The 27,252-nt window shown below is 42.8% G+C and overlaps 1 protein-coding gene across 3 annotated transcripts in view; it reads left to right on the forward strand.

The window, feature by feature from the left end:
* Window positions 1-27,252, forward strand: part of MRPS31 (mitochondrial ribosomal protein S31) — a 164,824-nt gene that overhangs the window by 91,626 nt on the left and 45,946 nt on the right. For all 3 annotated transcript variants that reach the window (XM_069205478.1, XM_069205477.1, XM_069205479.1), the window contains exon 4: window positions 18,627-18,773. In XM_069205478.1, coding sequence (XP_069061579.1) covers window positions 18,627-18,773 — 147 coding nt within the window. The remainder of the gene's footprint in view (window positions 1-18,626; window positions 18,774-27,252) is intronic.

Genomic DNA, 27,252 nt, shown 5'->3' on the forward strand with positions numbered 1-27,252 from the left:
GAGAAATTCCGTCTTGGTTAGCACAAAAAATAAGCACTTTGGAGGTACTGTTTCTCCATATCGAACCCCAAGATAAACATAGATTTCTCACAATTTGCTTGCCGTTTAGGATGGTTCCCTCAGTGGACCACTGTGCCACTTGGAGTGCACTCTACACCAGTGCACATGGTACACCAACACTTGTAAATCTTTGGGAAGTGTTAAAGCATATTCAAGATGAATATTCGGCTTCCCCGGCCCTAGACGTGGGGATGCAATTAATGGGCAATTTTGCCACAATATCCTTGATCATTTTAGGTAATCTTAAAGGGGAAGCAATGCTCCAGCAGCTACAGGATGTTTCTGCACAGGATCAAGAACATGAGCTGCCAAAAATTGTCAAAGGACCTATTCTAGTATAGTTTGGGATAATCTGGGCACCAGAACAAGTAAACCACAACTGCAAGATAAATCCAATAAGCAGAGGGTTCTAAGAACACTGGAATAAATAAAAACAAAGTAAAGACAGTGCGAAACAAAGAGCAGAATCGCCTTGTTCGTAGACCTCTGAGAAACGCTATAATTTTAGAAAAAGGAACACTTTAAAAAGTCCTTATGTATACCAATATACTGATACACGCCAAACTTGTTCCTTCCAGGACTCTTTGGATAAACGCAGTGGGAGAGGGAGGGTGTTCAGAACAACAAAATGAGTATGTGAAACCGAGAAAAGATTCACATCGCTTACCTGAAGAGTCCATAAAAAATTAAGAGAAAATACCCCAACAGAAAGCACAATTCAAAAAGAAAAAATTGGCAGCAATTTCGGCTAAGAATGCCACACTTAATGAGAACTTAACTGAAGAACAGGAAGTGGGCAGTGATTCTGCCAGACAGTGTGGCAGAGCTCACAATAGTTTGCGGAAATCTTCAAGAGCTTCTGGATTCGACAGTAGCTGATGACTTTGTAGAAGTCAAAACTGCAGACAGGCGTGTCTTCTCCCCACCCCTGGGACAAGGTTTACAAAGTGAATATTCAAATAGAGGGAGGCATAGAGCGCACTATTAAAGTAATATTTTGGGGAAGGTAAACATCAAGTTATGTTATTCTCTTGCCAGAGAAAGATCGTCCAACAGAATTTGTCCATAACCTCCCAGTAGGGGAAGATGTAATTTTGCCATCTTTCTGGGTCCATGTTCCTGAAGAATTAAGAAAGACTTAGGCTGTAGTTAAGACATTGACACAAGCCCTGGGGCTGTATCACAATCCTATAGCATGGGATAGAGACCCCCCTTACCATATGCTTCCAGTTAGATGTATGCCACAGCCTCAATCACAATAGCCCGTCAAACATGAGTCAAAAGCACCAGTGAGGGAAATACACAACTTGAACACCAGGGTGTAATAGAAGCCAGCGTATCACCAATGAACAACCCTTTGTTCCCCGTAACTAACCCAGACCATTCAAATAGAATTGTCTTTGATCACAGACATTTGCTATACAAAATGCGCACAGCACAACACTTATTATCGATATAGTGCACAAAAAATACAAAACAACCTTGAATATTTCCAATCGGGTTTTTCTGCCAAAATCTAGCACCTGAAAATAGGGATCTAAGTGCCTTCAGCACGCTCACCTCTCCATTAGTCCTGGACTGCTCTCAGCATGTGTAACATCAATATTACACGATATTAACCCGGAGGCATTGTCCCATGTAGATGATATCTACGGATGGACCGCATTGTTGTGGGATTAGCCGAATTAGGGTACAAGTTTAATTTCAAGAAAACAAAAATTGCTTTTCACAGTGTCCTATTTCTAGGATAGGAGTTATCAGTTGAATGGAAAAGCCTGTCACTCCACTTTCTAGAAAAGTGCACACAGTTACAACCACCAGATACTATCAAAAAGCTACAGTCATTGTTGGTCTTTTTCAATTTTGACCGAAAATACCCTCTAGATTATGCATAATGCAATAAATCACTCTGATTTTATATGTCCAAACTTTTCGGGTAAATATTGGACAGTTGAACACACACATTCTTAGAGCATTGCAGCACGACATTCTTACAGCAATACACTTACACACATGGGATAACAAAACAAACTTGGTAGTCATTGCTGGTGCCATTGAATTCACCTATGTAACATTCAATGAAGGTGATACTTTTCCAATAGCATACAAATCACATTTGTATTCCACAGCTAAACAATGCTTTGCTTCCGCTGAAAAAAAGCTGACTGCTGTTCAGATGGCTGTCATGAAAGAGAGACCTCTGGCCCAGGGGAACCCCATTATTGTTGTGACCCCCAATATCAGCCTTAGAGGTTGTTACAAAAGCCAGTGTTCCAAACACAAAAGCATTACATCTATGTTGGACCCAATGGGCCACCTTTCTTGACTGTCACTGATTTTGATTAAGTTTTTAATCCAAAACTTCAGACCCAAGAATTCCCTCAATATGAACTTGAATACCCAATGCCTACAAACATTTTGACTCTTGATCAATACTAAATTATTATTTACACTGATGGTTCAGCGCAATCAGTAGTAAGCACTAAACAATAATACTCCCCCCTCTCAACACATGGACGCAGACCCTAGGAGCCTCCACTGCACAACTGACAGAAACACTTTGGCTGTTGAAGCAGCCAAGTCAGCAGTAGCCATGGCTTCTGTTGCTGCGATTACTCATTCTCGTACGAGGCTGGATGATGAAACACTGGCTGCTGTGAAAGCTTCAACTGAGGACAAGCCCTTGCCAAAGGCGTATCCCACCAAATATTCCTACCAACTAAGCACCCAAAATGTTGCATTTGCAACCATACCAGGGGTGGGTGATCGTGTGATTCCCAACAAAGAACAGAGATTAGATCACATAAAAGCAGCACATGAGGGCGTTGCTTCTGCCCATGCAGGTATTGTGGCTACTATTTCCTTACTTCAAAAACACTACTGGTGGCCCGGTCTATACAAGCCGACCAAACAGTATGTCCTCTGTTGTAACATCTGTCAACAAATAAGAGGGTCCACGTCAAGCGCCCACTGTAGACACCTTTCTGAATTTAAAACAAACCACTACAATGTATGTACATGGACTATTGTGGTCCTTTAACACCTGATGGTGCATACAAATACATTTTAGTCGCTTTTGATTCTTGCTTCAGATTTCTATGGGTATGACTACAGGGATTGGGTGATGCTCACACTGTTACTAAAGATCTGCAAGTCTTTATCGAGGCATAGGTAGTTGCAGCATTCCATTCGGACTTGGGCCCTTCCTTTGCCATTTCTCATCTACCTACCATCCCTAGGGAAACGCAGTTGTGGAGCACAAGAACCGAGACTTAAAGCAATCCTTAACAGCAAGAGTACTAGCTATGGGTCATAGCTGACTTAACCACCTGTATGGAGTCTAGAGAGCACTTTATAATCTGCCCAGAAGGTCTTTGGTAGGGCATACTGCATACAAGGTACTGTTCGGGATACCTATGTATGTCCCGGATTTTGATGGCTCTGGTGCGGTGGCGGCAGACACACCTTTTGACCTAAATGAACTTGTCACTGTTTTGCAGGAATTACAACAGTTCTGTGATGAAAACCCATCTGCATGTGCTGCAACCTTGGTTCAGTCAGCTGGATTTCAAACGTTGGGCATCTAGTGCAAGAAAAGATTTCTGTAAAAAGGAATTCATATCGAGCATCAATTCCAGTCGTGGGAATACATGGTACCATAACTTTCATGATACAACCACCGCCGGGTTAAAAAAAAAAAACGCTTTGTTTCAATTGACAATGTCAAGTTACACCATGTGGCCAGTCCTACAGAGTAAACCACAGGGACTCCTGGGTAATTCCCGTACCCCTCTCACTGCCAATCAGGATGTACTTCTACAAATTTCAAGCAACATTGATGAAACCTCCCCAAGCTAGGGGAAGGTGGAAAATGTACTTTCATTAGTACCTGTCACTACATCTACGACAAGAAATGTCCAACGTTTGGAGCTATCTCACTCCAGTTTTACACAAACCAATGGAATTGTTTTCAACGAACCACCAAGGGATAGATCTGCTAGTTCTGCTTCTCCTACATCAGCTCCAGTGTTTGCACAAACTGCTTCTGGGTATTTTGCCGACATTAACGACTCCTTTTCAAATTCTTCAGCAGTACATGTATCAAGAGCACGTAAGCTATTCAGTTGGCTTAAAAATAGCGATCCAATACACCCATTGAGTTATCTGTGGATTCCGTCCACTCTGCTTGCCTTCCTTCTCTGGATTTGTTTAGTCATTGTTTTCTTTTTGCTGATACATGGCCATTATCTTCCTGAACGCCCTGCTTTTGTAGTGGTGGATGAGGTTTTGAAGCTTTCCTATCTTCACATAAGGTCCGAAGAGACTTGTCTCTAGTGAACATTTCAGCTATTCTGATTCCTGATGGGTTTGTTTTGGATAAAGTGCCTTTTGATATATTCTGCCCGACGGAAGTTATTCATATTCCATATGTATTCAAAGTTTCTGTGAAATATATAATAACACCAGTGGTTGTTTCTGACGATAGGGATGGGAAAACAGTTGATTTTATGCTTTCTGAGCTTGACTGCTATACTTTGTTTGAAAGTGAAAGTGCAGAACATTCTGTTAACAGATACTAGATTAATTTATTGTGATTCCTGTGTTTCCCAGTTGGCTATAGAAGGCTATGGATATTGGTCGATTGACTTAGAGTGTGTGGGGAACTAGAAATTGGCAAATAAAGGGAAGGGAAGCCTTGTTTAGAGCATGACCTATTCCGTTACAAAATATATTTTTAAACAAAACTGTATAGCAAATGAGTTGTTTAGGCTTGGTGAAAATAAGGAATTAAATGATCCGTGTACTCCTTTACATGCTAAGTTTGACAAACGGCAAAATAATTTAAATGTCACTGAAGAACAGCTCAATGAGTGGGCCTAAAATGAAACATTTAATTTGGCACTTTCAGGAACCAATGGGTATTTATTGTGGCCTTTAGACACAAATGATTGTCATGCGTGTTTTGGAAACTCCACAGCGGATTTTAGAGCGAGCCGACCTGACCCTCGTTACATCTCACAACACTCTAACATCATCACCACATATAGCGTCGGCAAACTATGTCAACAATGGTTGAAATCTCCCACATGAACTGCTGTTAAAGAAGACGTTAGTCTCCTGTCAGAAAACACAGACATACAAGATTTTCTGTTAGGTCCCAGGAAACCTCGCACAATACAAGATATAATGTAATTTGGAAATTATCCAAAATGGAAGGCGCCTCCAAGTTGAGGCAGATAGATAAGGAAAACTTGCATAAAGCTTTAATGGTTCTAGATAATGGTATGAACACTTTGTCCAACCGCATATGCACACTTAACAACATTTTTTTATCTGCAGTTCACATCATACAAAACAGTGTCATTTTTTACACCATGGACTGAGTCAACTAAGGTCCATTATGCAGTTAGATTGGACATTACAAGTTATGAAGACTGGTCATGTGCCCTGTCAAAACGTCAGCTCCAGGAACCTATTTGACATGTTTAACTTGAAGCAACAGCAAAAAATAATGGCTAAAAAAGAAATGACTTAAATTATGCTTAAGATCAGAAAGTTAGAAAAGTTGCCTTTCACTGTAGTGGAAATACTATCTGCAGTCTGGTTAATACACATGGTTGTTAATCTGCCCATTTCAACTTTTCATTTCTCATTGTGCTCGAAGCACATTCTTGTAAGCAGAATTGAGAAGCTAGGAGATAGTTACATCCATGAGGTGTGGGAGCTACCCTTTATGCTCAAATGTTTCATTGGCATTAAAGAGATCTTTCTTAGGGGAAGCAAATGCATGATCTCTGAGAGCTATTCAATGATTTGTCCCCCCTTTGATTCATTCTGGCTTTCCATGTGCTCTCAAATGGGAGTTATGTGTTGCTGGAAGATAATGACCATGTATCAGCAAAAAGAAAACTAAAACAAAATCAAACTAGAGAAGGAAGACAAGCAAAGTTAACAGAATCCACAGATAACTCCATGGGCAAATTAGATATTTAGTTTTAAGCCAATTGAGTAGCTTATGTGCTCTTGATACAGGTGCTGCTGAAGAATTTGAAAAGGAGTAGTTGATGTTGGCAAAATACCCAGAAGCAGTTCGTACGAACACTGGAACCGATGTAAGAGGAGAACTGGCAGATGTCTCCTTTGGTGGTTTGCAAAAGTTCGCACTAACCCACTACATAAATATTGATTTGCCAGAAGGAGTGGGTGTCGTCCATAGGTGCAAGAACAAACTAGTTACATAAAACAGAAAAGCATTGTGAATGTGTGCAGTACAGCTTGTTAGTGGAAGTACTTTGGAAAAAAATGTAAATGGCTTCCTTTAGCCACCTGTTCGAGAACAGTGTCATACAGAAATAAAGAAATAACATTTTGCTGCACATAGTGCTAGGCAGATATATAAACTCAGAATGAAATCATGATACAGCATCCATTTTGAACAAGATGGCTTTGAGGCCCAACTGAGGCCTAGTTAGCCCAAACTAGAAAAGCACACTTTTAACACACTGTTACAAAGTTGCTTCAATTGCAGTAGTCTGGTGTTGGTATATACACGTGTTTCTAAAATACAGAGCTATTAATATTATTGCACATTTTAATAAATCCACAAATGCTTGCACATTAATGGGGGAGATTTTATATTCTATTGCAAGGTCAAAGTCTCAATTATGACTAGTATGAAGCCAGTCAGTGACACTGCAAGATTCATAAGCCACTGGTTTAAAATAACATAATCTAAATGTAGACACTAAAAACAAATGTCATAGTCTTAAAAGCATCCTACGGAAAGGCTGCTATAGCCCCTTTGCTAACTAGGCCCCCAAAAAAGTTCTTGCAACGGAGGAGGTCAGTGGAGTTGGTGTTGGGGGTTGGTGAACTATTTGATGATGTTGAAAAGTTCCTTGCTGTTGTGGGTGTTTTTATTGATGAGTTGTTTCAGGGTGAGTCTTTTGGTGATCCTAAGGAGCTGGTGGTAATGTTTAATGGCGTTTTTGAAGGTTTTGTACTTTGCGGGTCTTGTTGGTGTGCCATTTTCCTGTAGTGGGGTGTTTTGAGGGGGCGAGGGTGTTGGCACCGTCGATGATCCATTCGTGGAGAATGTGTGCGGCAGTGTTGACGTAGTCGGCTTGGGGGGATGTTGGGTTGAGGCTGGCGGTGAGCTGGGCTTCAGGTCCAGTGTGTGACCGGCCAAGTGGGTGGGTGTGGTGACGAGTTGCTTGAGTCTGGCGAGGTTTTTGATCAGGGTGGTGGATTTGTTGTTGTTTGTGCTTTCCAGGTGGAAGTTGAGGTCCCCCAGTAGGATGTAGTCCTTGGATGTAAGAGTGTGGGTGGTGGCTAGGTCAGTGATGGTGTCGCAGAATGGGGTGTGGGGGCCTGCCGGCCTGTAGATGAGGGTGCCCTGCAGAGTGATGTTAGGGTTGGTTCCAATCTGGAAGTGGAGGAATTCCATGTTGGTTGTGGAGTCTTTGGTGCTGGTGGATAGGCGTAGGGACTCTTTGTGGATGATGGCGATGCCTCCCCCGGGGCGGTTCGTGCGGTCTTTGCAGATGATCTTGTAGCCGTCTGGGATGGCAGTGGCGATGTCTGGAGCCGAGGAGGGGTTAAGCCATGTTTCTGTGAGAAAGGCAACGTCCTGGGATGTGGTGTCGATGAGGTTCCAGAGTTCGATGGTGTGCCTGTGGATGGAGAAAGTGTTGATCAGGATACATCTGAGGCTGTGTTCTGCTTTGTGGGTCCTTGGGGGGAGGGTGAGCTTGAGTGACGGAGGCTGGTGAATTTGCAGTGGCGATAGGTGAAGGGTCCCTTGGTGTTGCCTGGAGGTGCCTGCTTGCAGTTGTAGTGGTGCCCTGGGATGAGTGCTGCTGGTGTGTAGTGGTGGTGGGTGAGAGGCCCAGGGGTCCTGGTGCTGGTCGCGGACGGGCGCCTTCATCGTGCCAGTGGCTGCCAATAAATAAAGAAGGGGGGAAGGAGAGGACAGCTGGGAGGCGGGAGCGGAAAAGGTGTGAAAAAGGGGGTTGGGGCTGCGGGGGCAGCAGAGGCAGGGAGAATGCAGGAGAGGAGGGTGGCGGGAAGAATGCGAGAGAGGAGAGAGAGAGAATGAAAGGAGTGTGGAGAAAATCGAGGAAAAGAAGCACAGAAAGCAAAAAAGGCACAGAAACGAAAAAGGAGTAAAGGGAAAGAGGCAGAGAAGGAGGAAAGTGCCGAAGCGAAAGGCACAAAAACAGCAAACTGAATAAGATGGAGGAGAAACGAGGCAGAGGGCAGCCCAGCAGAAGAACAGTACTCTCCATCTAGACAGCAGGGATGAGGCGCAGGCAGAAGTCTGCGGGTGGAGGAGGGCCTCGAACTTCTGACAGAGGTCAGAGTTCGAGTCAGGGCGGGCTTCCACTTACAGTTGGAGCTATGCGGAGGCAGAGCAGTTCACTGACCAGGTCAATTAGTAAAATAGCAACCTCATTATGGCATGATTAAAAGTAACAACTCATGTGACAGACCTGTTAACAGCTAATTCTAATATTCTCAGTCAGCGATTATCTGTCTATTTCACTGCTTTCTTTTCCAGCTAAAATTAAACAAAAAAACAAAAAAAACATGCACACTCTATTTAAGCGGGCAGTCTTGCTAGCAGTGAGCTGCTGGATCCAGCCCAGTTGGGTTTTTGCCCAGTAAATGGCACAGAGGCTGCATTAGTCTCCATCCTGGACGACCTGATGATGGCAGTCGACAAGAGGAACTTTGTGGGCCTGGTATTATTAGATCTGTCTACTGCACTTGATACTGTCTCCCATGAGATATTCATCTCGAGGCCTGCTGAAATTGGCATAAAGGGCAAAGCTCTGAGATGGTGTGTGTTCTATTTGGACAACAGAGCCCAGGCAATCCATCTTCCGCTTTATCATGTCTACTTGCTGAACAAGTTTACTAGGCGCGGTCCTGGCCGTCCGCTGCATTTGGCACAAGCCAGCCTTTTAATATAGTGCACGTTCAGACTTTCTTGGGTGGGTGCAGAACATTCTCGGTTCAAGCTGCACGTCTGTGGATCACGCTGCCTATTTCTCTGTGAAAGACTGCGGACTTCGATCAGTTTAGAAAGCTGCTTAAAATGCCGGCCGTTTACCCTTTATTTGCTGTGGAGAAGGGATCTTGTGCTCTCACAGGACGCCTTTCAGGCAATCCAGCGCTTTATAAATGAAGTTAATAATAATAATCTACGTCAGTACCTACGTTCATAAACACTATCCCCACTTTTCAGTAAGCATACAGCATCTTAATGATATCTGGAGAGGTTGAAACTAATGTGAAACACTTAGACAACCAACCTTTGCACTGATGAATAGAAGTAGGCTCAGCAACAAAACTGCGGCGGAACAGCCATGGGAAAATGTTAGTTAGAAACACTAGAGAGTTCAATCAGCGCACAACAGAACAATTACACCAACTTGTCATTGTTCTGCAGAACTGTGGGAGTGAAGATGAGCAGGGGGCGCCGATGGAAGTAGTTGAATATAGTAGTGAAAACAGCATCAGACCAACATCCTTTTTATCCAAGATAGAGTATCACATAAAAACATGGTACATCTAACACACTTATACGAGTTGTATTAGTTGTTCCAAGTGCTGTCATATTAATTCAGCATTTGTGTATTGGATATCACATAGAAATCTTTATTCACCATTATCAGAAAAATGCTGCTACAGTATTACACAATTTTGCACAATCTAGAAAAAAGGAATAAAAAATTTAAAGCAGATAAAGACTAAGTATGTACTGTATAGTAATATAAAGTGCAACCAGTGGAGAAAAAGGTCTGTTGTCAACATAAAGAGCTTTCACATCAGATACTCTTCGAAAATAAGTCAAACTCATAAGCATTTCCAACTTAGCTGACAGCTATTTTAAAGAACGGGATTCATAATTATTAAGTCAACTCAATTGAAATTACAGGACCAGTTTTGTATCCCAAATCACCAAATATGTAGGCCTGAGAGGCACCTTGATACAAAAAAGATTGTAAAGCCCTACTCACAAGAAAATGTTTGTCAACTGGCTCACCTTCCGTAAGGGCGTATTCTACTGAAATGGCTCATCTGTACGCATCCATTGTCCTGCAGGCTCTACCACATGAAAAAGGGGCTACACATTTTTGTTTTACAACCACTAGAAGAGGACCAGAAATTAGATCAAGCTGTCCGTTCACAAACCAGCTTAACCCAGACCCCATAGGCACATGTTTAACATGGTAGAAGGTCAAGAATCCTTGATGACGGCTCCTGTGAAAGCCCTGGGACATTTCAGGATTCTCTCAAATCCTCCAGGTCATGAACTGGACATGGTGCTGCAGTGCAAGCATGTGATGATCTCCCAATGGATTGGATAGATTAGATAGAAAAACATTACGCAGACTGGGATACTCTTGCTAAATGTACCAGATTTGAGCCAACCAAAGTAGCATTGTCAACACCAGATTGACTCTGATCCTCCTGATGTGCACACTGTTGCATGGATCATGGTAAAATAAGGGAAAGCATACCCTCGAAGGGACTTCCCACTACTTAAGGTAAACTGCTTCAGTGTACATATCTGTTCTCTAGATGAAGAACCAAGAATCTTACGGTTGAGTCGGGATGCAAAAAGATCCACTTGAAATGGACCCCATAAAAGTGAAAAAGTTGAAAAAAACCTCTTCATCTAGAGTCCAGTCACTCCTGTCCTATTGGAACCCGGATCCTCAGTCTACTACAGAGTTGGACAGGCTACGACGTTACTCTGCTTGGATTGTTATGCCACTATTTAGGTTAAAATGCCACAGCTCTTTGTACAGATCTGCCACACCCTTGGAATGAGCTTCCCTTAACTTGTTTATGGATCTGAGAGTTGAGAAGTTGCCCATGCAGAGTAAAACACTATTACATCCTGTCCTAAATCGAACTCTTTACAGCAAAGGAACCTATGAGCACATCTAAGTCATCGTACTCGAAAGTGATATCTGGTACTAGGCCGCCAACAATAGATCTTCCCTTCCTTGCTTTCTTCTGGCAAATAAATCAATCGAACTCCCTTCCTTGCCTCTGTGGAATGGGAAACTAAGGCTTAGTAAGAGAGGCCTTTTCCTAAATGCAGTGCCTTCAAGTGGTAGAGTACCCCATTTTGAAGTTGGCAGGGAATATTTCCTGAATGGATGGTTAAAAAGGCCCCACAAACGTGACTAGCTTCTTTAGAAAAAAAAATTCTACTTTTCAAACAGACCAAATCTTTTTGTTTATCGCTTTGATTTTTGCTCTGGGTAGAAAGAGGGAAGCCTACAACAGCTGTGTCATAAATTCTAAAAACTAAATCATCTGGGTTGGAATTAGCACAGACTTATTTTGGTTGATCTCAAAACCAAATCGATTCTCCAAGGTTTTCTTGTCGTGAGACATAACCAACATGTCCTGATAAACTGCCACCCGATTCCCACAGCACCTAAAAAAATAGCTTTCACTGGCTTGAGCAGTTTTGTGAAACCCCATGAAGCCGAGGAGAGATTGAAAGGGAGAGTTGTGAACTGATGTTTCGGACAACAAAAAACGTCCTTCAGGTCCACTTTCACCTCCCAGTACCCCTTTTCAAGGGAGTCTTTCAAGCAATAAACACTTTACATCTTACTAGTTTGCTGAGAAATCCCTGTACATGATCTTATACGCACTCTAGTGCTCATTTACAAAGCAATTCCCGACGCTCCCCCCAAACCTATTCCCTCTCTGTCCTGGAAAAGTTCAGTGGACAAGGAGGGGCAAATTGAACAAGATGAGAGTCAAATTCTGTTGTGTAATTCCAGAGCCCTGGGTTCCAAAACCCAAGGACCTTAAGTTATCATTGCCATTAGTCAAGAAAGTGGATCTGCCGCGCACCTTTCGCTGGGAATTTTTTTTAATTACAGATTATCTACCATTGTTAGCACCTCTTTCTTATCAGATACCCAGTGCTAGGGAAAGAAAGACATTTTGTAAAGGTTTTATAAATTTCCCAATTACCCAGAAAGGTCATCTTGGCGCAAAACCATTAAGCAGCATCCTAAAATTGACCGAAGACTAGATATCTTGTCAGACCAAACAAGTTTTAAGGGCCCTTTGAAAGACAAGGTTATTGGTAGTAGTGATATGCAAGTTGTGGGGCTAATCATTCTACAGTTTTACAGTGCAGTAAGCAAAAAATGCAGCCAGTGGCTCACATTTTATGAATTTTGAAAAGACCAGCAGTAGCAGATCTAACATACATAGAATGATGGCAATTGGAAATTAAGGCTGCCTTATGGCAGATGCACAGCGTTTTAAATGTAAAAAATTCTGAATGGGAAGTCAGTGGAGATAGGTGCGGTGTTGAGAATTGTGCCATCTGAGGGAGACGAAAACATGATATGTCTTTTGTATTCTGAACAATCTGATTTCTCGAGCTAATATTTGGATATGGGTAAATAAAGTTCATATCAGACGCCCATGCGTGAATCAACCATTGCACAAGCCTGTGATCATGCCGATTTGCCCCTCACTGTTTCCAAGTTAATCTCTCTGTTGGGTTACAGCAGAAGTGGCTGAAGCATACTTGTTCTGCTCCCTCTTCTTGCTGTTCAAATATAAATGAGTAGTTTGTGTTTATACCGTTGCTGGCTATTGGGCTGCTGATGAACCAACATATCGTCACTACCACATATTGGTGTCAGGTAGCTAGTACAAACAGATTTGCTCTATCTACAACAATAAGCCAGAGGACCAATGACTAGAAGGTGGTCGATCCACTCCCCTTGGTGCTCTGTCAGGAGTACAAAAGATCCTGCTCCCCCTTACAAGCCAACTCAAGTGAATGGGGGGATGGCTAAAACAATAACAGTCAGCCTGTGAATGCTTTGTTGCCCAAAGGATCCTCTTGTACTGCCCTGGTCTGGATATTAAGGAAACACCACAGAAACACAGAGCTGAGACCAAGATTGCGGTCTGTACCATGACACAGATGAGATAAGGGACATGATTAACTAGATATTCAGCCCATACACACCAGTCCTGAGCCCTGCTAAATAGGACTCAGTGCAAATGCTATGACCCTTAAAAAGCTGTAGGTTTGATTGGTCTATCCCCAATTTGCATACTTCTAAGTCTGTGGTATATGGTATCAGGGATGCCTAGGGCCTATAGGTTGAGGTCTCTTGTGCACTGCAGCACTAGTTGTGCCTTCACAAGTACAAGGTAAAACATGGCTCTGTCTGCCACTGCAGACTGGAAGGGCAATTTAAAACTGCTACTGGACTTTGCATTTAACGTAATGCCAAAACCCGGGTTGACGGCGCTTCCCCGGCCTGAAGATGGGTGCCATTTAGGTAAGCTCCTTCGGTTGCACGTCAATCAGAAATCATCCTGGTGCTATAGCAACATAATTTTGCCGCCTCCTCAACAGCATGCATGGGAGGTGCTGGTCTCAGAGCTGAAACTCAATCCTGTAATGGTGCCTGGGCACCTGGTGCCACTGATCATCGGCTGTCACGAGGCCTAGGACAAGAGAAAGCTGACCCTAGTGCTCACCTTATCAGGGCCCACTGCCTGGGGTCCCGCTACATCGTTGACTGAACTTGGGCATGGAACGCACCCCGAACATCACGGCTGGTCTACCCAAAATATTTAGGCTGAAGTTGTCTGTGTGCATGTGTGAGGCACCTGGGTCTGAGGACACTGTGGGGGCTGGATCACGGCAAGCTGCACTAGTGTGGGCCCATGTGCCATGGTGGGTGCTGCTGCCTTCTTGTTGGTGTACCAGGGCTGTGTGGGAACCCTCCACCCTTGGAGAGCATAGGATCAGCCGTAAGAGAGTCTGACCCAGCGAGTCATTGTCCTTCGATCACCCGGTGCTGCGGTAAAGCTGCCGATATATTAGCCATTGCTGGCCCCTACAGAACTCTGTCGCAACGACTTGCATTGTTGGATGACGTGTGTGTGGGCTGTGGATCCCTTATCGAGGCAAACTTGGATTGTGTTTGCTGCCCTCCCTGCTGTGTTATCTGGAGCTGTTGGCCTGACTGCACTGTATTGGTAGGTATGGAGGGTCCAGGGTCTGGCCTGACCGGCAAGGCGGATAAGCGAGACTGAGACCCCTGAGGTATTGGAAGGGCCGTGCTGTGATGACGACTGATGTTAACTGTTGCCCCTGGGCCGGCATGCCTACTCGCATATAGACTGCAACTAGGGGCACGTTAAGGGACATTTTGCCTCTTCATTGGTAAGTTTATATTTATTGTGGTTACTGTACTGCTGGTGGTACCACTTACTGCGGCCTGGGGACAGTAATAATGGGCAAAATAGATAAACACAACCCAAACCTCAATGTGAGCTGCAGAAGAACCCCAAGCCTTGTGATGAAGGTGCATAAATGCCTGAGGCTGTTCAGGATGCTCTAGGGCCAGACATGGATAGTAAGCGGCGGCACAGTCTGACTCCTATGCAGCACAGCTGCAGTAAAATCAATGGCTAGATTGATGTGCTGTCCGCCCGGTGGATTGTATGTCTGAGCGCCTGGACAAAAATGCAGACGGTCTTGGCATGGTGGAGAGGCATGTATCAGAGGTTGAGGATGAACAGGTTTCTACCTCTGCATCTTAGAAACAGATGAAAAAAGTGCTCTCATCCTTGCAGGCTAAAGCAGAGGATTTGGAAGCTTGCTCACACCGAAACAATCTCCGGATTGTAGGTCTGGCTGAATCCCTGAACATAGGCAAAATGGAGAGATAAGTGGAACAACTACTCTCTGATCGTCTGGGACGTGAAACATTCTCTGACATGTTTGTGGTGGCATGTGCCCACCTTTCCTTTGCACCTCGCCCAGTGCCAGGGACAAGACCTCGCCCAATCATTGCACAGCTCTTGAACTACAGGAACCGTGGTGCTGCACTCTGCCAGTCCCGGGAGCTCCAGGTGCTCTGCTACGAGGGCAATGAACTCTCTATTTTCCTGGACTTCACGCAGAAGGTCCAGGAGGGTGGAGGCAATCTATTCTGGCTAAACACGCTATGCTCTCTACTGTGCTCATCTGTGGTTGTCGGTGAATGGGAAGGCCAGAATCTTCAGTGACTAAACAGTTTCAGTAGTTCCTCAAGCAGCATGCAGCTGCGGGGGCTTGGTGGCATTTGCCGCGATCGGAGTAGGAAGGCCCGGTTGCATCGCAAGACTTAGAGGAGCAGGACCAGTACCCTAATGCCTTATGTTTATGGTTATAATTGTTTGTTCTACACTTAGTGACCCTTGATTGAGTTGATTGAGCAGCCGGTCTCTCATGCACTATGGATATGTGAGGGTGAGTTTGCTTTTTTCCTATGGTGTCCGAGATGCTGGCCCTGATGGGCAACTTCAGAGATCCTGTTGCGGTTTCCCCCATTTTCTGAATGGTTATTAATCCCTGTGGCCTGGATGAGTGAGCTTCGTATGTCTGATAAGTGTCATGCAGTGAACAAGTGGTGGCGACTGGTGTTTCCAGTAATTGACATTTGTTGTAAATGTTTTAACACACACAATGCCTGATTGCAGCCCCCTGCACCTTGATGCTGCTGGGGGGTTTGGCAGGGCAATACCTATCCCCATGTGTGCTCCACACAGTTTAGACTGGGTTTATGATAAATGGGTACAGCGTGGGTTTGGGGTATGGGGAAGCTAGATTGTTGTGCTGTGCTGTTGGGGAGCACAGTGTAGGTATCGGGTGGTTTAGGTTTGATTCAAGTTTGCTGCAGTCGGTGAGGCCTTCAAGGCTTACGTCTGGTGGGGGGTGTTTACCATATCCAAACATTCTGGCATGCTTCAGTTGATTCAGGGGCAACTGTTGTGGCTGGAGGTGGAACTGGTAGTCTTAGAACGGGAATCTAGAGAGATGGCTGAGCAGAGTCTTTTGGGCGCCATCAGGACCCGATTAGGGGAGTACAAAGAAGTTGCACAGAGTGAGGTCACTCATCTGGGGAAGTATGCAACTGTGAGGGTTTGCGGCAAGGGCAAACGTCCTAGTGCCACATTGGTGCCAGTTGTGCGGCTGCAGCATGAGGCAGCGCGGTGTTTGCAATCAAAGATGAGCAAGGTCTGCCTCTTTATTCAGCAGAGCTGGTGACCGATCCTTTTCAGAATTACTATACAGATCTAGCTACCTTGCATCTATTACATGATCAGCAGGCCACAGCGGACTATCTTGCCCACATCCCTATGGAGTGGCTGACTGTGGCGCTTGGGGAACACCTCATGGTGCTGCTCTACCGCACGAAGATCGTAGCAGTGCTGAAGGATATGCTGGGTGGGAAAGCGCTGGGTATGGATGGGCTGATGGTGGCTTTCTATAAGCCTATCAGGATAAACTTGTCCTGCACTTGTTCACCTTATATGAAGAAATGTTGAAGGAAGGGCGCATGCCCCCTACAATGCGAGAGGCATTGTTGGTCAATCTACTGAAGCTGAGTAAGCCGGATGACTGTCGCTTGTCCTATAGACTACTGTCACTGTTGAACACTGACACGAAAATATTTGTGAAACTCTTGGCTAATCACTTGGCCCCTCAACTCCTGGGCATCATGGGCCTGGAGCAAGCCAGGTTTATACTTGGTTGGTCTTCAATACATAACCTTAGAACTCTTTTCATGGACCGAGGAATCCCTGGAGGAAGAATTCTTATTGACAGTGTCACATCCACAGCATCATTAGAGCATCTTCAGCATCCTTCATCCCGTGCATCAGGACCACTCCATAGGAATCCCTTGCGACACGAGTCAAGTGCCTGGAACTTCTAAAGGACTGCTTCTTATGTGAGGATAACTGTTCTTGAGGGCGCTTCTGGTCCCCTTGACTAGCTCCCTTTCAGAGTTGGTCCCCCCAAGTACTTCTGACCGACCACTTTGACAGTTCTTTGAAGAGGTTTCTGAGTGTCCAATTCTTGACTTTGCCAAGGCTTGTTCGCGGTTGAGTGAAATTGCTTTGGTTTATTATTGCTGCTATTATCTATACTCAGTAAGCCTCTGGGGGATTTTATTTTGTTCTATTGTCTAAATTCTTATAAAAATATAATCTATTTTTATAAATTGGTGTTGGATTTCTTGAGTGTTGTGTCAAATTCTTCTTCAGTTGTTTTGGTGCTGTTTAAATGCTTTACACTTGTTACTATTTGTAAGCCTTGCTGCTCAGTGCCACAGCTACCCAGCGTTGCGTTGAGGGCTTCACAGATTAAACCTACTGAGACTAAAAGGTCGTATTACACAGTGATGTTGCAGAACCACACCATATATTACACCCCATGTCCACACAGTGGGGTTGACCTGAAGAATGGCTCCTGTCCTCTGAAGCAACAGTCCCTCTGAAAAGATACAGCAGACATTTTGAGTTGACATTAGTGACCTTCGGGGGAGCTTCCTTGCAATTGGGTCCTCAGGCAGTTGCAACATTTAGGCTGGTTGGTATTCTTTTTTCGGCACAGATGTGCTCCTCATGAGAGCCATGGCAGTTAGAACGCTTCTAAGCCCTTCATTCAGAACCTCAGGTCATCCAGCAGAAAGTGCAGACTTCAGGTAATGCCCCCTCACCTCTGGGAGACTAGCTCTCAGGCCCTGATCAGACAGCAGCTCTTGAGTACCCTGTTGAGTCCTTTTTCCTTAGGTTTGGATGATGCTCTTTCAAATGTCTTTTCCAGGCTGCGTTTGAGACACAGCCTTTGTTCAGAGTGATGCCCCCAGGCAGCAATGGGCTGGCTTCAATCTGGGGTATGCAAAGCATGGGCACAAGCAGGAGTTCTCTGCATGTGGCTTGTAATCGGTCTACCTAAAGCAGTAATCAGAGACCGACAGAATGGCAGGCCCTGTGGAAAAAACCTCCCCACTTCGATTAAAGAAACTGCAGTCCCATCTCTTACCCCTACCTTCCACCTAATAGCAGCGCTCAGGTTGAGCTGATCAGCAGTCCTTTGCTACAACCACTGTACATTCATACATAGTTGAAATACACATGGAATGTCAGCGCAAGAAGTTTAAAATCACAGTGGAACTTGACATGAGAGGGGTCAATAGACAGTCCTCTCACTGACAGAGAAAAAGGTCTGGCCATACTACAAAATTAACAAAAGATATCATGCTGCAACCACCAGTGTTACAACCACGACTTTGTGATGTACCTAGGGCAGGAACAGTAGTCCATTGCCAGATATGGGGGAACACTTGATGCACCACTCCAGGTCACTGGACCTTTCATTGTCCGTGACAGGCCTAGACCTCTGCACACGCTAGCTTAGCATGATGCCAGGGGCCAGGGCCAATTTAGAAGACAAGATGCTAGTTTCACATAAAGTCGACAGTGAGGCAGAGGAGCATGCCCTTTTACCATGCTGGGGATATTTCCATGGCAACAACTGTTCTTTGTTGATGATAGGCCACTGCTGTAAAAAAAATATATATATTATCCAAATAAGAGACAGCACATTTCTTAAGACTAGATAACCATGTACATAATGCATAACCAGTATTGGAATATTTCTATCTTTCAGTGTGTCCAAGTTGATTAATTTGTATCATTTCCCCTTTTTTTTACAGTAATATCATCTCAGAAATGAGGATTGGTAAAAGTCCTTTAGTTCGACCTGGATCCAGGCCTGCAAATCAAATTCGTTTTGACGATGATGGGAAAGGGTATACACTCAACAACAGAGGGATCACTCAAGAATTTGCTGGTGTCAAAAGGTAACACTGCTCACCTGTTTTCTCACCTAGACATGCCCATGAAGTTTCTGAATGTTGACTGTTGCTCTTGCAAGGACCTCATATTGCTACTTTACTCAGCACATTCATGAGGTGTCACGGTTACTTTTTTGAAGTTCTGTGGTCTTTACCACATATTTTGCATCACACAACCATGCTCAATCAGTCTTGCCGGTAACAGCAGCTAGCAATAAGTAAACTCCATCAACCTGCATACCAGGACATCTTAAATAGCTACGTTATGCTGGCAGAGTCTCCGTTGAATGTTTTGACAAGTAATGCAGCAAATTCTTAAGCAATAAGGTACTCAAAAATATTGTGGTTTTATTGGATGATGTGGACGGATACTACTGTGGTCAGCCTTGTATGAGGTGCCAGCTAACGCTTTTTGGTTTCTTCACCTGCTCCATCGTCTTAAATTCAGGGTTTTACGAGCAGTGTATTTAACTGCTGCTTCTTTTTTCCCTTCATTTCAGGGTAATGGCTGGATTACACATACTTCCTTGGTTTTCATCCTGTGGGTCATATTTTACAATATTAAATCGACTTTTAGAAAAAGAAACATTAACCTGGCTTATATAAACATGGCCATTTAGAAACCTACATACAGGGAGTGCAGAATTATTAGGCAAGTAGTATTTTTGAGGATTAATTTTATTATTGAACAACAACCATGTTCTCAATGAACCCAAAAAACTCATTAATATCAAAGCTGAATATTTTTGGAAGTAGTTTGTAGTTTGTTTTTAGTTTTAGCTATGTTAGGGGGATATCTGTGTGTGCAGGTGACTATTACTGTGCATAATTATTAGGCAACTTAACAAAAAAAAATATATACCCATTTCAATTATTTATTATTACCAGTGAAACCAATATAACATCTCAACATTCACAAATATACATTTCTGACATTCAAAAACAAAACAAAAACAAATCAGTGACCAATATAGCCACCTTTCTTTGCAAGGACACTCAAAAGCCTGCCATCCATGGATTCTGTCAGTGTTTTGATCTGTTCACCATCAACATTGCGTGCAGCAGCAACCACAGCCTCCCAGACACTGTTCAGAGAGGTGTACTGTTTTCCCTCCTTGTAAATCTCACATTTGAGGATGGACCACAGGTTCTCAATGGGGTTCAAATCAGGTGAACAAGGAGGCCATGTCATTAGATTTCCTTCTTTTATACCCTTTCTTGCTGTGGAGTACTTGGACGCGTGTGATGGAGCATTGTCCTGCATGAAAATCATGTTTTTCTTGAAGGATGCAGACTTCTTCCTGTACCACTGCTTGAAGAAGGTGTCTTCCAGGAACTGGCAGTAGGACTGGGAGTTGAGCTTGACTCCATCCTCAACCCGAAAAGGCCCCACAAGCTCATCTTTGATGATACCAGCCCAAACCAGTACTCCACCTCCACCTTGCTGGCGTCTGAGTCGGACTGGAGCTCTCTGCCCTTTACCAATCCAGCCACGGGCCCATCCATCTGGCCCATCAAGACTCACTCTCATTTCATCAGTCCATAAAACCTTAGAAAAATCAGTCTTGAGATATTTCTTGGCCCAGTCTTGACGTTTCAGCTTGTGTGTCTTGTTCAGTGGTGGTCGTCTTTCAGCCTTTCTTACCTTGGCCATGTCTCTGAGTATTGCACACCTTGTGCTTTTGGGCACTCCAGTGATGTTGCAGCTCTGAAATATGGCCAAACTGGTGGCAAGTGGCATCGTGGCAGCTGCACGCTTGACTTTTCTCAGTTCATGGGCAGTTATTTTGCGCCTTGGTTTTTCCACACGCTTCTTGCGACCCTGTTGACTATTTTGAATGAAACGCTTGATTGTTCGATGATCACGCTTCAGAAGCTTTGCAATTTTAAGAGTGCTGCATCCCTCTGCAAGATATCTCACTATTTTTGACTTTTCTGAGCCTGTCAAGTCCTTCTTTTGACCCATTTTGCCAAAGGAAAGGAAGTTGCCTAATAATTATGCACACCTGATATAGGGTGTTGATGTCATTAGACCACACCCCTTCTCATTACAGAGATGCACATCACCTAATATGCTTAATTGGTAGTAGGCTTTCGAGCCTATACAGCTTGGAGTAAGACAACATGCATAAAGAGGATGATGTGGTCAAAATACTCATTTGCCTAATAATTCTGCACTCCCTGTATAAGCAAGCCAGCATGCCATAAGAAAGAAGTCAAGCGTAAGGAAAATCCTTCCTCCATGTTTTCATTTAATGTTTCAGGTGGTAGGATATTTGTTTATTTTCCTTTAGTATTTGGTAGTTTTCTAGTTCAGGGTCGTCACAGTATTTTCAGATAATTTCTACACCTTCTTACTATAAAGAGAATATTCTTAATGTGTTAATCCTCTGTTAATGACTGGGTCCCATTTATTATCTCCTTTGCTTATCCATTTGATGTCAGAGATGTCTCTGGGTTTTAACTCCCATTTCTGATGACTCCTTTTAAAAACGGGGGCAGCTACTGCTGCTCGCTACGTAGAAGCATGTGCTGGGAGCTCTGGTTCAACACCACCAAAACAAAGATCACAGGAAATGGTAGCACATAACCCCTAATCTTTCATGGAAGAACTGATGTCCCAATGGCTAGAGCACTGTGATGTGTGAGAAGCTTTGATGGCAATTGGATACCCAGGCGGAGAGTGTCTCTCTTGAATTGGACTGAACAGAGACGCAGCCTACAAAGCACTGATCTCACCTGAGAAACTTCCTGGAGCGGTCACCTAGAGTCCCCGAGCAAGACTACTGTGAATAACCTGAAAGAGAAAATCTCAGACCTCTGCGTAATGGCAATTCCGTGATTAAGTAAAGGAAAGCGGCTAGCTTGGGACTGAGTTTGAAGTATGGAAAGTGCCTGGGCCTCTGATACTGAATGATCAAGATAAAATCCCCTCAAGCCTACCATAGAACCCTGCTACAGTTGTCCTGGTAATGTAATCCAGCCTCTTGGGAGAAGGGGAAAGGCTGTAATTTGTCACATTTTTCTTGCAGCCATGCTAGGGGTTTATGTTCACCAGAAGCATGTAAAAATCGTGATACCTTAACGTGGGCTTGCGGACTGTGGTCCTCGATGGCAGTAGAAATATTGTCCTGCGACCTGAGAGAAGAGCGAAAGATATTTGAGAGCATCTGGAATCCAATTATAGACTATTTTCAAGAACACTCCCCCAACCTAAGATGCCCTAGGACACTGAGGGCCCTGAGTTTGATGTGGGTCCAGGATGATATGACTTGAGTGTCTTTATTGTAGCTAGAGGCAGGTGGGAGAGCTGGAGAAGGATGACTGTCGCCAAACCTTATATCAGTTATCAAAGTGAAACTCTCCAAAGATTGTAACTGTTAATCCTTATTTGGATGTGTGGGGCGTGGGAGAACAGAGGTATAATGTTTTACTTGAATTATTGTTGTATATATTGTTGAGAAGAGAAAAATTATAATAAAACGTTATTTAACAAAAAAAAAAACTTTCCAACTTCGCTCCTTTAGTGAAGACTGGTTTCCTATGTACCTTATTTTAATTTTTGGCAATTGGGGAACTACTTTTGTTCCCTGATCATGATGTTGCTTGTGTACTGATAATTTTTCCTCAGAAGTTTCGCAAAGTCAGAAGCAAAACTAAGGATTAGTGATTTACCAAATTTCAATTCTCATAAGCACCAGATTGAAAAGTCTGGGCAGCTCTGAGGCAGATATTGTTCTAGGTAGTCAAAATGTCCTTTCGGTTTACTCCTTATTTGTCAGGTAAAATTAATTCAATCAGCCAAAGCTATCAAGTTTGTAAAAAGTCTTGCAGTCAACTCCAAATACTGCACGCTTATGCCCCTTCCGGCAGAATCACTTTTTTATTTTCCGAAAAGTGTCCTTGAATTCCTACTTTTTTGGTCTGGCGCTTGTCAAAACCTATTGATTTTACTAACATCTCATATGTGATATACTCCTGGGGTTTTCACCATACCTCTTCATCCACTGGTGTGTTGTATCATTCACATTGTCTTGCGCCCACTAAGCATAGAGCATGACGCAGTGGGTCCACCCACTTCAGTTATTAGTTAACTTTAAGTGACAGCATTTTGCACTTTTTCATGAGCACATACGCACATAAAGCAGTTCCCTTCCTGCCATGGACACTGTGGACATGTGTGCCTTTTTAGACTAAAAAATATTTGTACTTTTAACCAATGCTTCCTTTTTTATTTATGGATGTTATATTGAAGAGATTCACAAAATACATGGCAATACAAAACGGGTATTGACAAAGTCAAAAGACTGGTAGCTAACACCAAACCGTTCAGCTGCACCAATGCTTTTTCCAGAAAGATAACCAAATCCAAATTGCCCAAGGTCCACTCTTTAAACTAGATTTAAGCGTTATTGTCCGTACCTGTAGTAGTAATGGTTGGTAATCACCCTCTCTTAAATTATAAAGAGGAGAAGGTAATTAAAAGCAATTATTGCCCAGCAAGTTATAGCATTAAGGCTATTAGCACCTCGCTGACCAGTAGAAGAGAGTTCAGTTCATCGATCTTTGATGGGAGAACTCTATAATGCCAGTCACCACAGCAGCCGTTCTTTCATCATAAGCTGGAGCTGATAATTCTGTCACGTTATGACAACCCCTCCTCTCCCTTCACTAAGGCAAAACACAAGCCCTCCTCACTTTTCAGTGGTTGTGGATTTTCAGTGGTTGCTAAGACCTACAATTCCCTTTGGTGAAGGAAGGGGTGGCTGCTAGTCTGTACTAGAGCCCCATTCAATTTCATGTTTGTTTCCGTTTTCAGAAATTGATAGCTGCTGCACGCAGATAACGCTGTTCCTTCTGCCTTCAACAGGTTTGTTGGTTTAGCTTTTAAGGTTGCATTTCTTTTGTGAATGCTTTAAAGGAGCAAGGCATCTCCCTTTCACATTTCAAAATGCGGTAACTTTCTATTTTGTTGAAAATGCATAGTTTAGGCAGCTCAGATCTTCAGGACTTTCGACCCATCATGGTCCTTACTTACCTGTATAAAATGTCAAATGCTACTAACCATCCAACTCAGATACCATCTCCAGAATCACTACCTACTCTTGGACTATCAGTCGAGTTCCTGCTCTTTATGTGGTCACCCCACATATTGATGGTGGTTAGTTAAACATTCGGGATCGGGTGACTATGCTCTATTCCTCTCCATGTCCACGTGTATGGGTATTAGCAGTAAGGTCCTCAAATGTGTCTGTTCCTTCCTTTCAAGGTGGTGTAGCTTATAAGTTGCAGTACCATAAGCGTTTCAGCACCATGTGTAGTGCTCCTAATTTTAGTTCTGGCGATATTAAAGATCTTTAGATTTTAATGAAAATATATATATATATAGCACCAACTCCTCCACAGTACAAAGGACCCTGCTCAGACACAAGGAGGAGACATTGTTTCAATAAACATATGCACTGACGACAAGTGCCCGAGCAGGTCCTTTGTCCTGTGAAGGAGTTGGTGCTGTATATAAGTGGATTGTTGGGTCCACGCTCGAACCGCCATCGTTTTCTGTAACCTTGGGATTCCAACACTTTTCTGGTGATAATATATATGTGTGTATATATATATGTATGTATGTATGTATGTACTTAGCTATATATATGTGTGTATATATATATATATATATATATATATATCTATCTATGTTGTACTTGCGGTTGCCAGTCAGTAGCTACATTTAGGACCTAGTTTCCATAGGAGCGTTTTTTGTTTTACCAATAACTTTGATGCAGACTGACAAATCATCACAAAATGTTCAAAACTAATACAACAGTCGGTTCAGCCTCTGTCTTGAAAGTTCCCAAAACTTGTTTTCCCCATTCATTTTCCCATAGAGCCTTTAGACACACCTGCAACCCAAATGGCTGAAAAAAATTACACCAAATTTGGCAGAAAGCTAGATCCTGTTCCACAGATTGTGCTTTTTGTGATTTGGTGTTAATCCGTTCAGTCGTTTCTGAGATATTAGAGTTTTAACAAATATAGATATATAGGGATGCATATCCTCTGCAGATCCAGATCCTGACCTCATAGGACACATAGAGGTGTTCCATAGGGACACTTCATGGGCAAAAAATTGCCCTTTTTGGGGGGGAGGAAAAATGGGTAAACCACCCACTATCTCCAATCTCATGCATGCAGGAGAGTAGGCTGCTGGGCCTGGCCATAAGTCAGGCCCTGTGGCCAACCCTCTCCACGCACAACCACAGCTGGTTACATTTACGTGTGTGTACTAAAAAACTAGAGTGAGGGTCCCTACTTTTCAATAAGTGCATCGAATACAAACGCCTGATCCAAACTTACAAAGCACTACACAACATAGGACCGGTATACCTCATCCACCGCCTCGCCTTCTAGGTACTTAACAGACAACTCTGTTCGTCCCAGCTTGCCCTCGCTGCTGTTCCCAAGATCCGGAAAAGCACATCAGGAGGAAGATCCTTCTCTTACCTCGCAGCCTGGATATGGAACATGCTACCTCTCAAACTCAGACAGACAGCATCTTCGAGTGAGCAGTACGTCCACAAACAGTGCCCTGAGACCCTAGGGGTGATTAGCTGCACATTAGAAATGATTGATTGATAGTTTACACCCTGTCCAAGTCAAACTAACTGCCAACTAGAGACCCCTTTTCTAATAGTCACTATAACATTTGCAATAACATTATTGATATAAAAAAAAACTGTGCATGGTGGGGGCACGAGTTACAGTTACCTTATGGTGTGAGTTATAGTTACTTGAGTTAGCGGTAACTGTAACTGCTGAATTTCTTTGGTTTTGTGTGAGTAAATTCAGAACTTAACTTTAAAGTCCATGTAACCTTTGGTTTTTTTTTTTCAGTGAAAAAAAAAAATATATATATGTATATATATGTTTTACAAAATCTCATGGCAGTGCACTCCGTTAAGGATTCTTCATTTATTTACGCAATTTATTCAATGCAACAAACAAAAAACGACGCGTTTCGATTAAACAGTCTTCTTCTCGGTTTCGGAGTCCTTTCTCTCTGTCATTATTTATACTTTCAGAGTTGACAGACTTTTACAATGCATCGTGGGCATTGTAGTACAATGTTATCTACAGCCAGCAAACTAATGTTTTTTCACTAAATCACAATAACATATTATTCCATATACATCAATATATATGCCTGAATTCACATAAACATCAATTTAACATGATTCTAACTAAAAAAGGACACCCTATACATGCAATAAATATACTCTAATCAAAATCATCATTCGACTTGTAAATGGTAACTAATTTCTACATAGTTATGTAGAATTCAGTTACTAAATGCTGTGTTTAGTTAAAATATGGCTGATTATATAGTTTTTGAGATCAGTTCTATATATCATATTTGATGTCATCGTGCTTGTGATCACTGAAACGGTATTTCTCTCATCCTCATTTTTCCAGTTATTGATCAAAGATGTACAGAAAGTTCCTCATCATTATTCATCCCAAATAGTATCTTTGCCCTCATTTTAATAATATATCTGGATTCTAATTGCCTTAGTTTCCTGATTCTATCACCGCCTCTTTCATGTTCTGGAATATGATCTAAGCCAAAATACCTTAAAGTTTTCCAGTCGTTATCTCCATGCATTTTGAGATGTTTAGTTACAGCATAGGTTAAGTCATTATGTATAATTGCTCTGATATGCTCTAAAATTCTCTTTCTAGGCCCCTTTTCTACCCACATATTTTGAGACACAATGGCATTCTATCACATATACAGTGAATTTAGTATTACAAATTATTCTGTGTTTGATATATATGTCCGCTCCATTGGACATTTTCACAGATTTCATTGCTTTTCCAATCTTGCAAGCTTTGCAATTGTTACATTTAACAAAACCCTGCTGCTGTTCCATTAGCCAGGATTGTTGATTTTTTAATGAAAAGTGGCTTTTCACTATATAATCTTTGACTGACGGTGCCTTCCGATATGTGATCATCGGTCCTGAGCCTATCTTGGGTCCTAAATGTGGATCCCTACATATCACATGCTAATGTTTACATAATATGTTCTTTATTAAGCCACTTTCCTTGGTATAATTCATTATCATTCTTACTCTATTTTCATCAGATAACTGTTCTCCTGTGCTAGAATACTTTGAGAATAATAAATCATCCTGATTGATGGTTTTCATTCTTTCTAAATTCTTAGCTAGCATTTTTTGATTATAACCTCTTTTTCTAAACCTTGATATAGTCTCTTTATATTTTAATTGTACTTCCTTTTCACTAGAACAATTTCTTTGCATTCTGATTAATTCACCATATGGATATGTTGATATACCAACATCATCATAATCAGGCCAGCAGATAAGGGGGGAAACATTGTGATTTTAAATACACATACTTACATTGCGGACCTCTGCTTCCTTGATAAATATTTATTGGAAGACCTTTGAATAAGCGAAGAATC

This window comes from Pleurodeles waltl, chromosome 8 (assembly GCF_031143425.1).
Source record: "Pleurodeles waltl isolate 20211129_DDA chromosome 8, aPleWal1.hap1.20221129, whole genome shotgun sequence".
NCBI classification, from domain to species: domain Eukaryota; kingdom Metazoa; phylum Chordata; class Amphibia; order Caudata; family Salamandridae; genus Pleurodeles; species Pleurodeles waltl.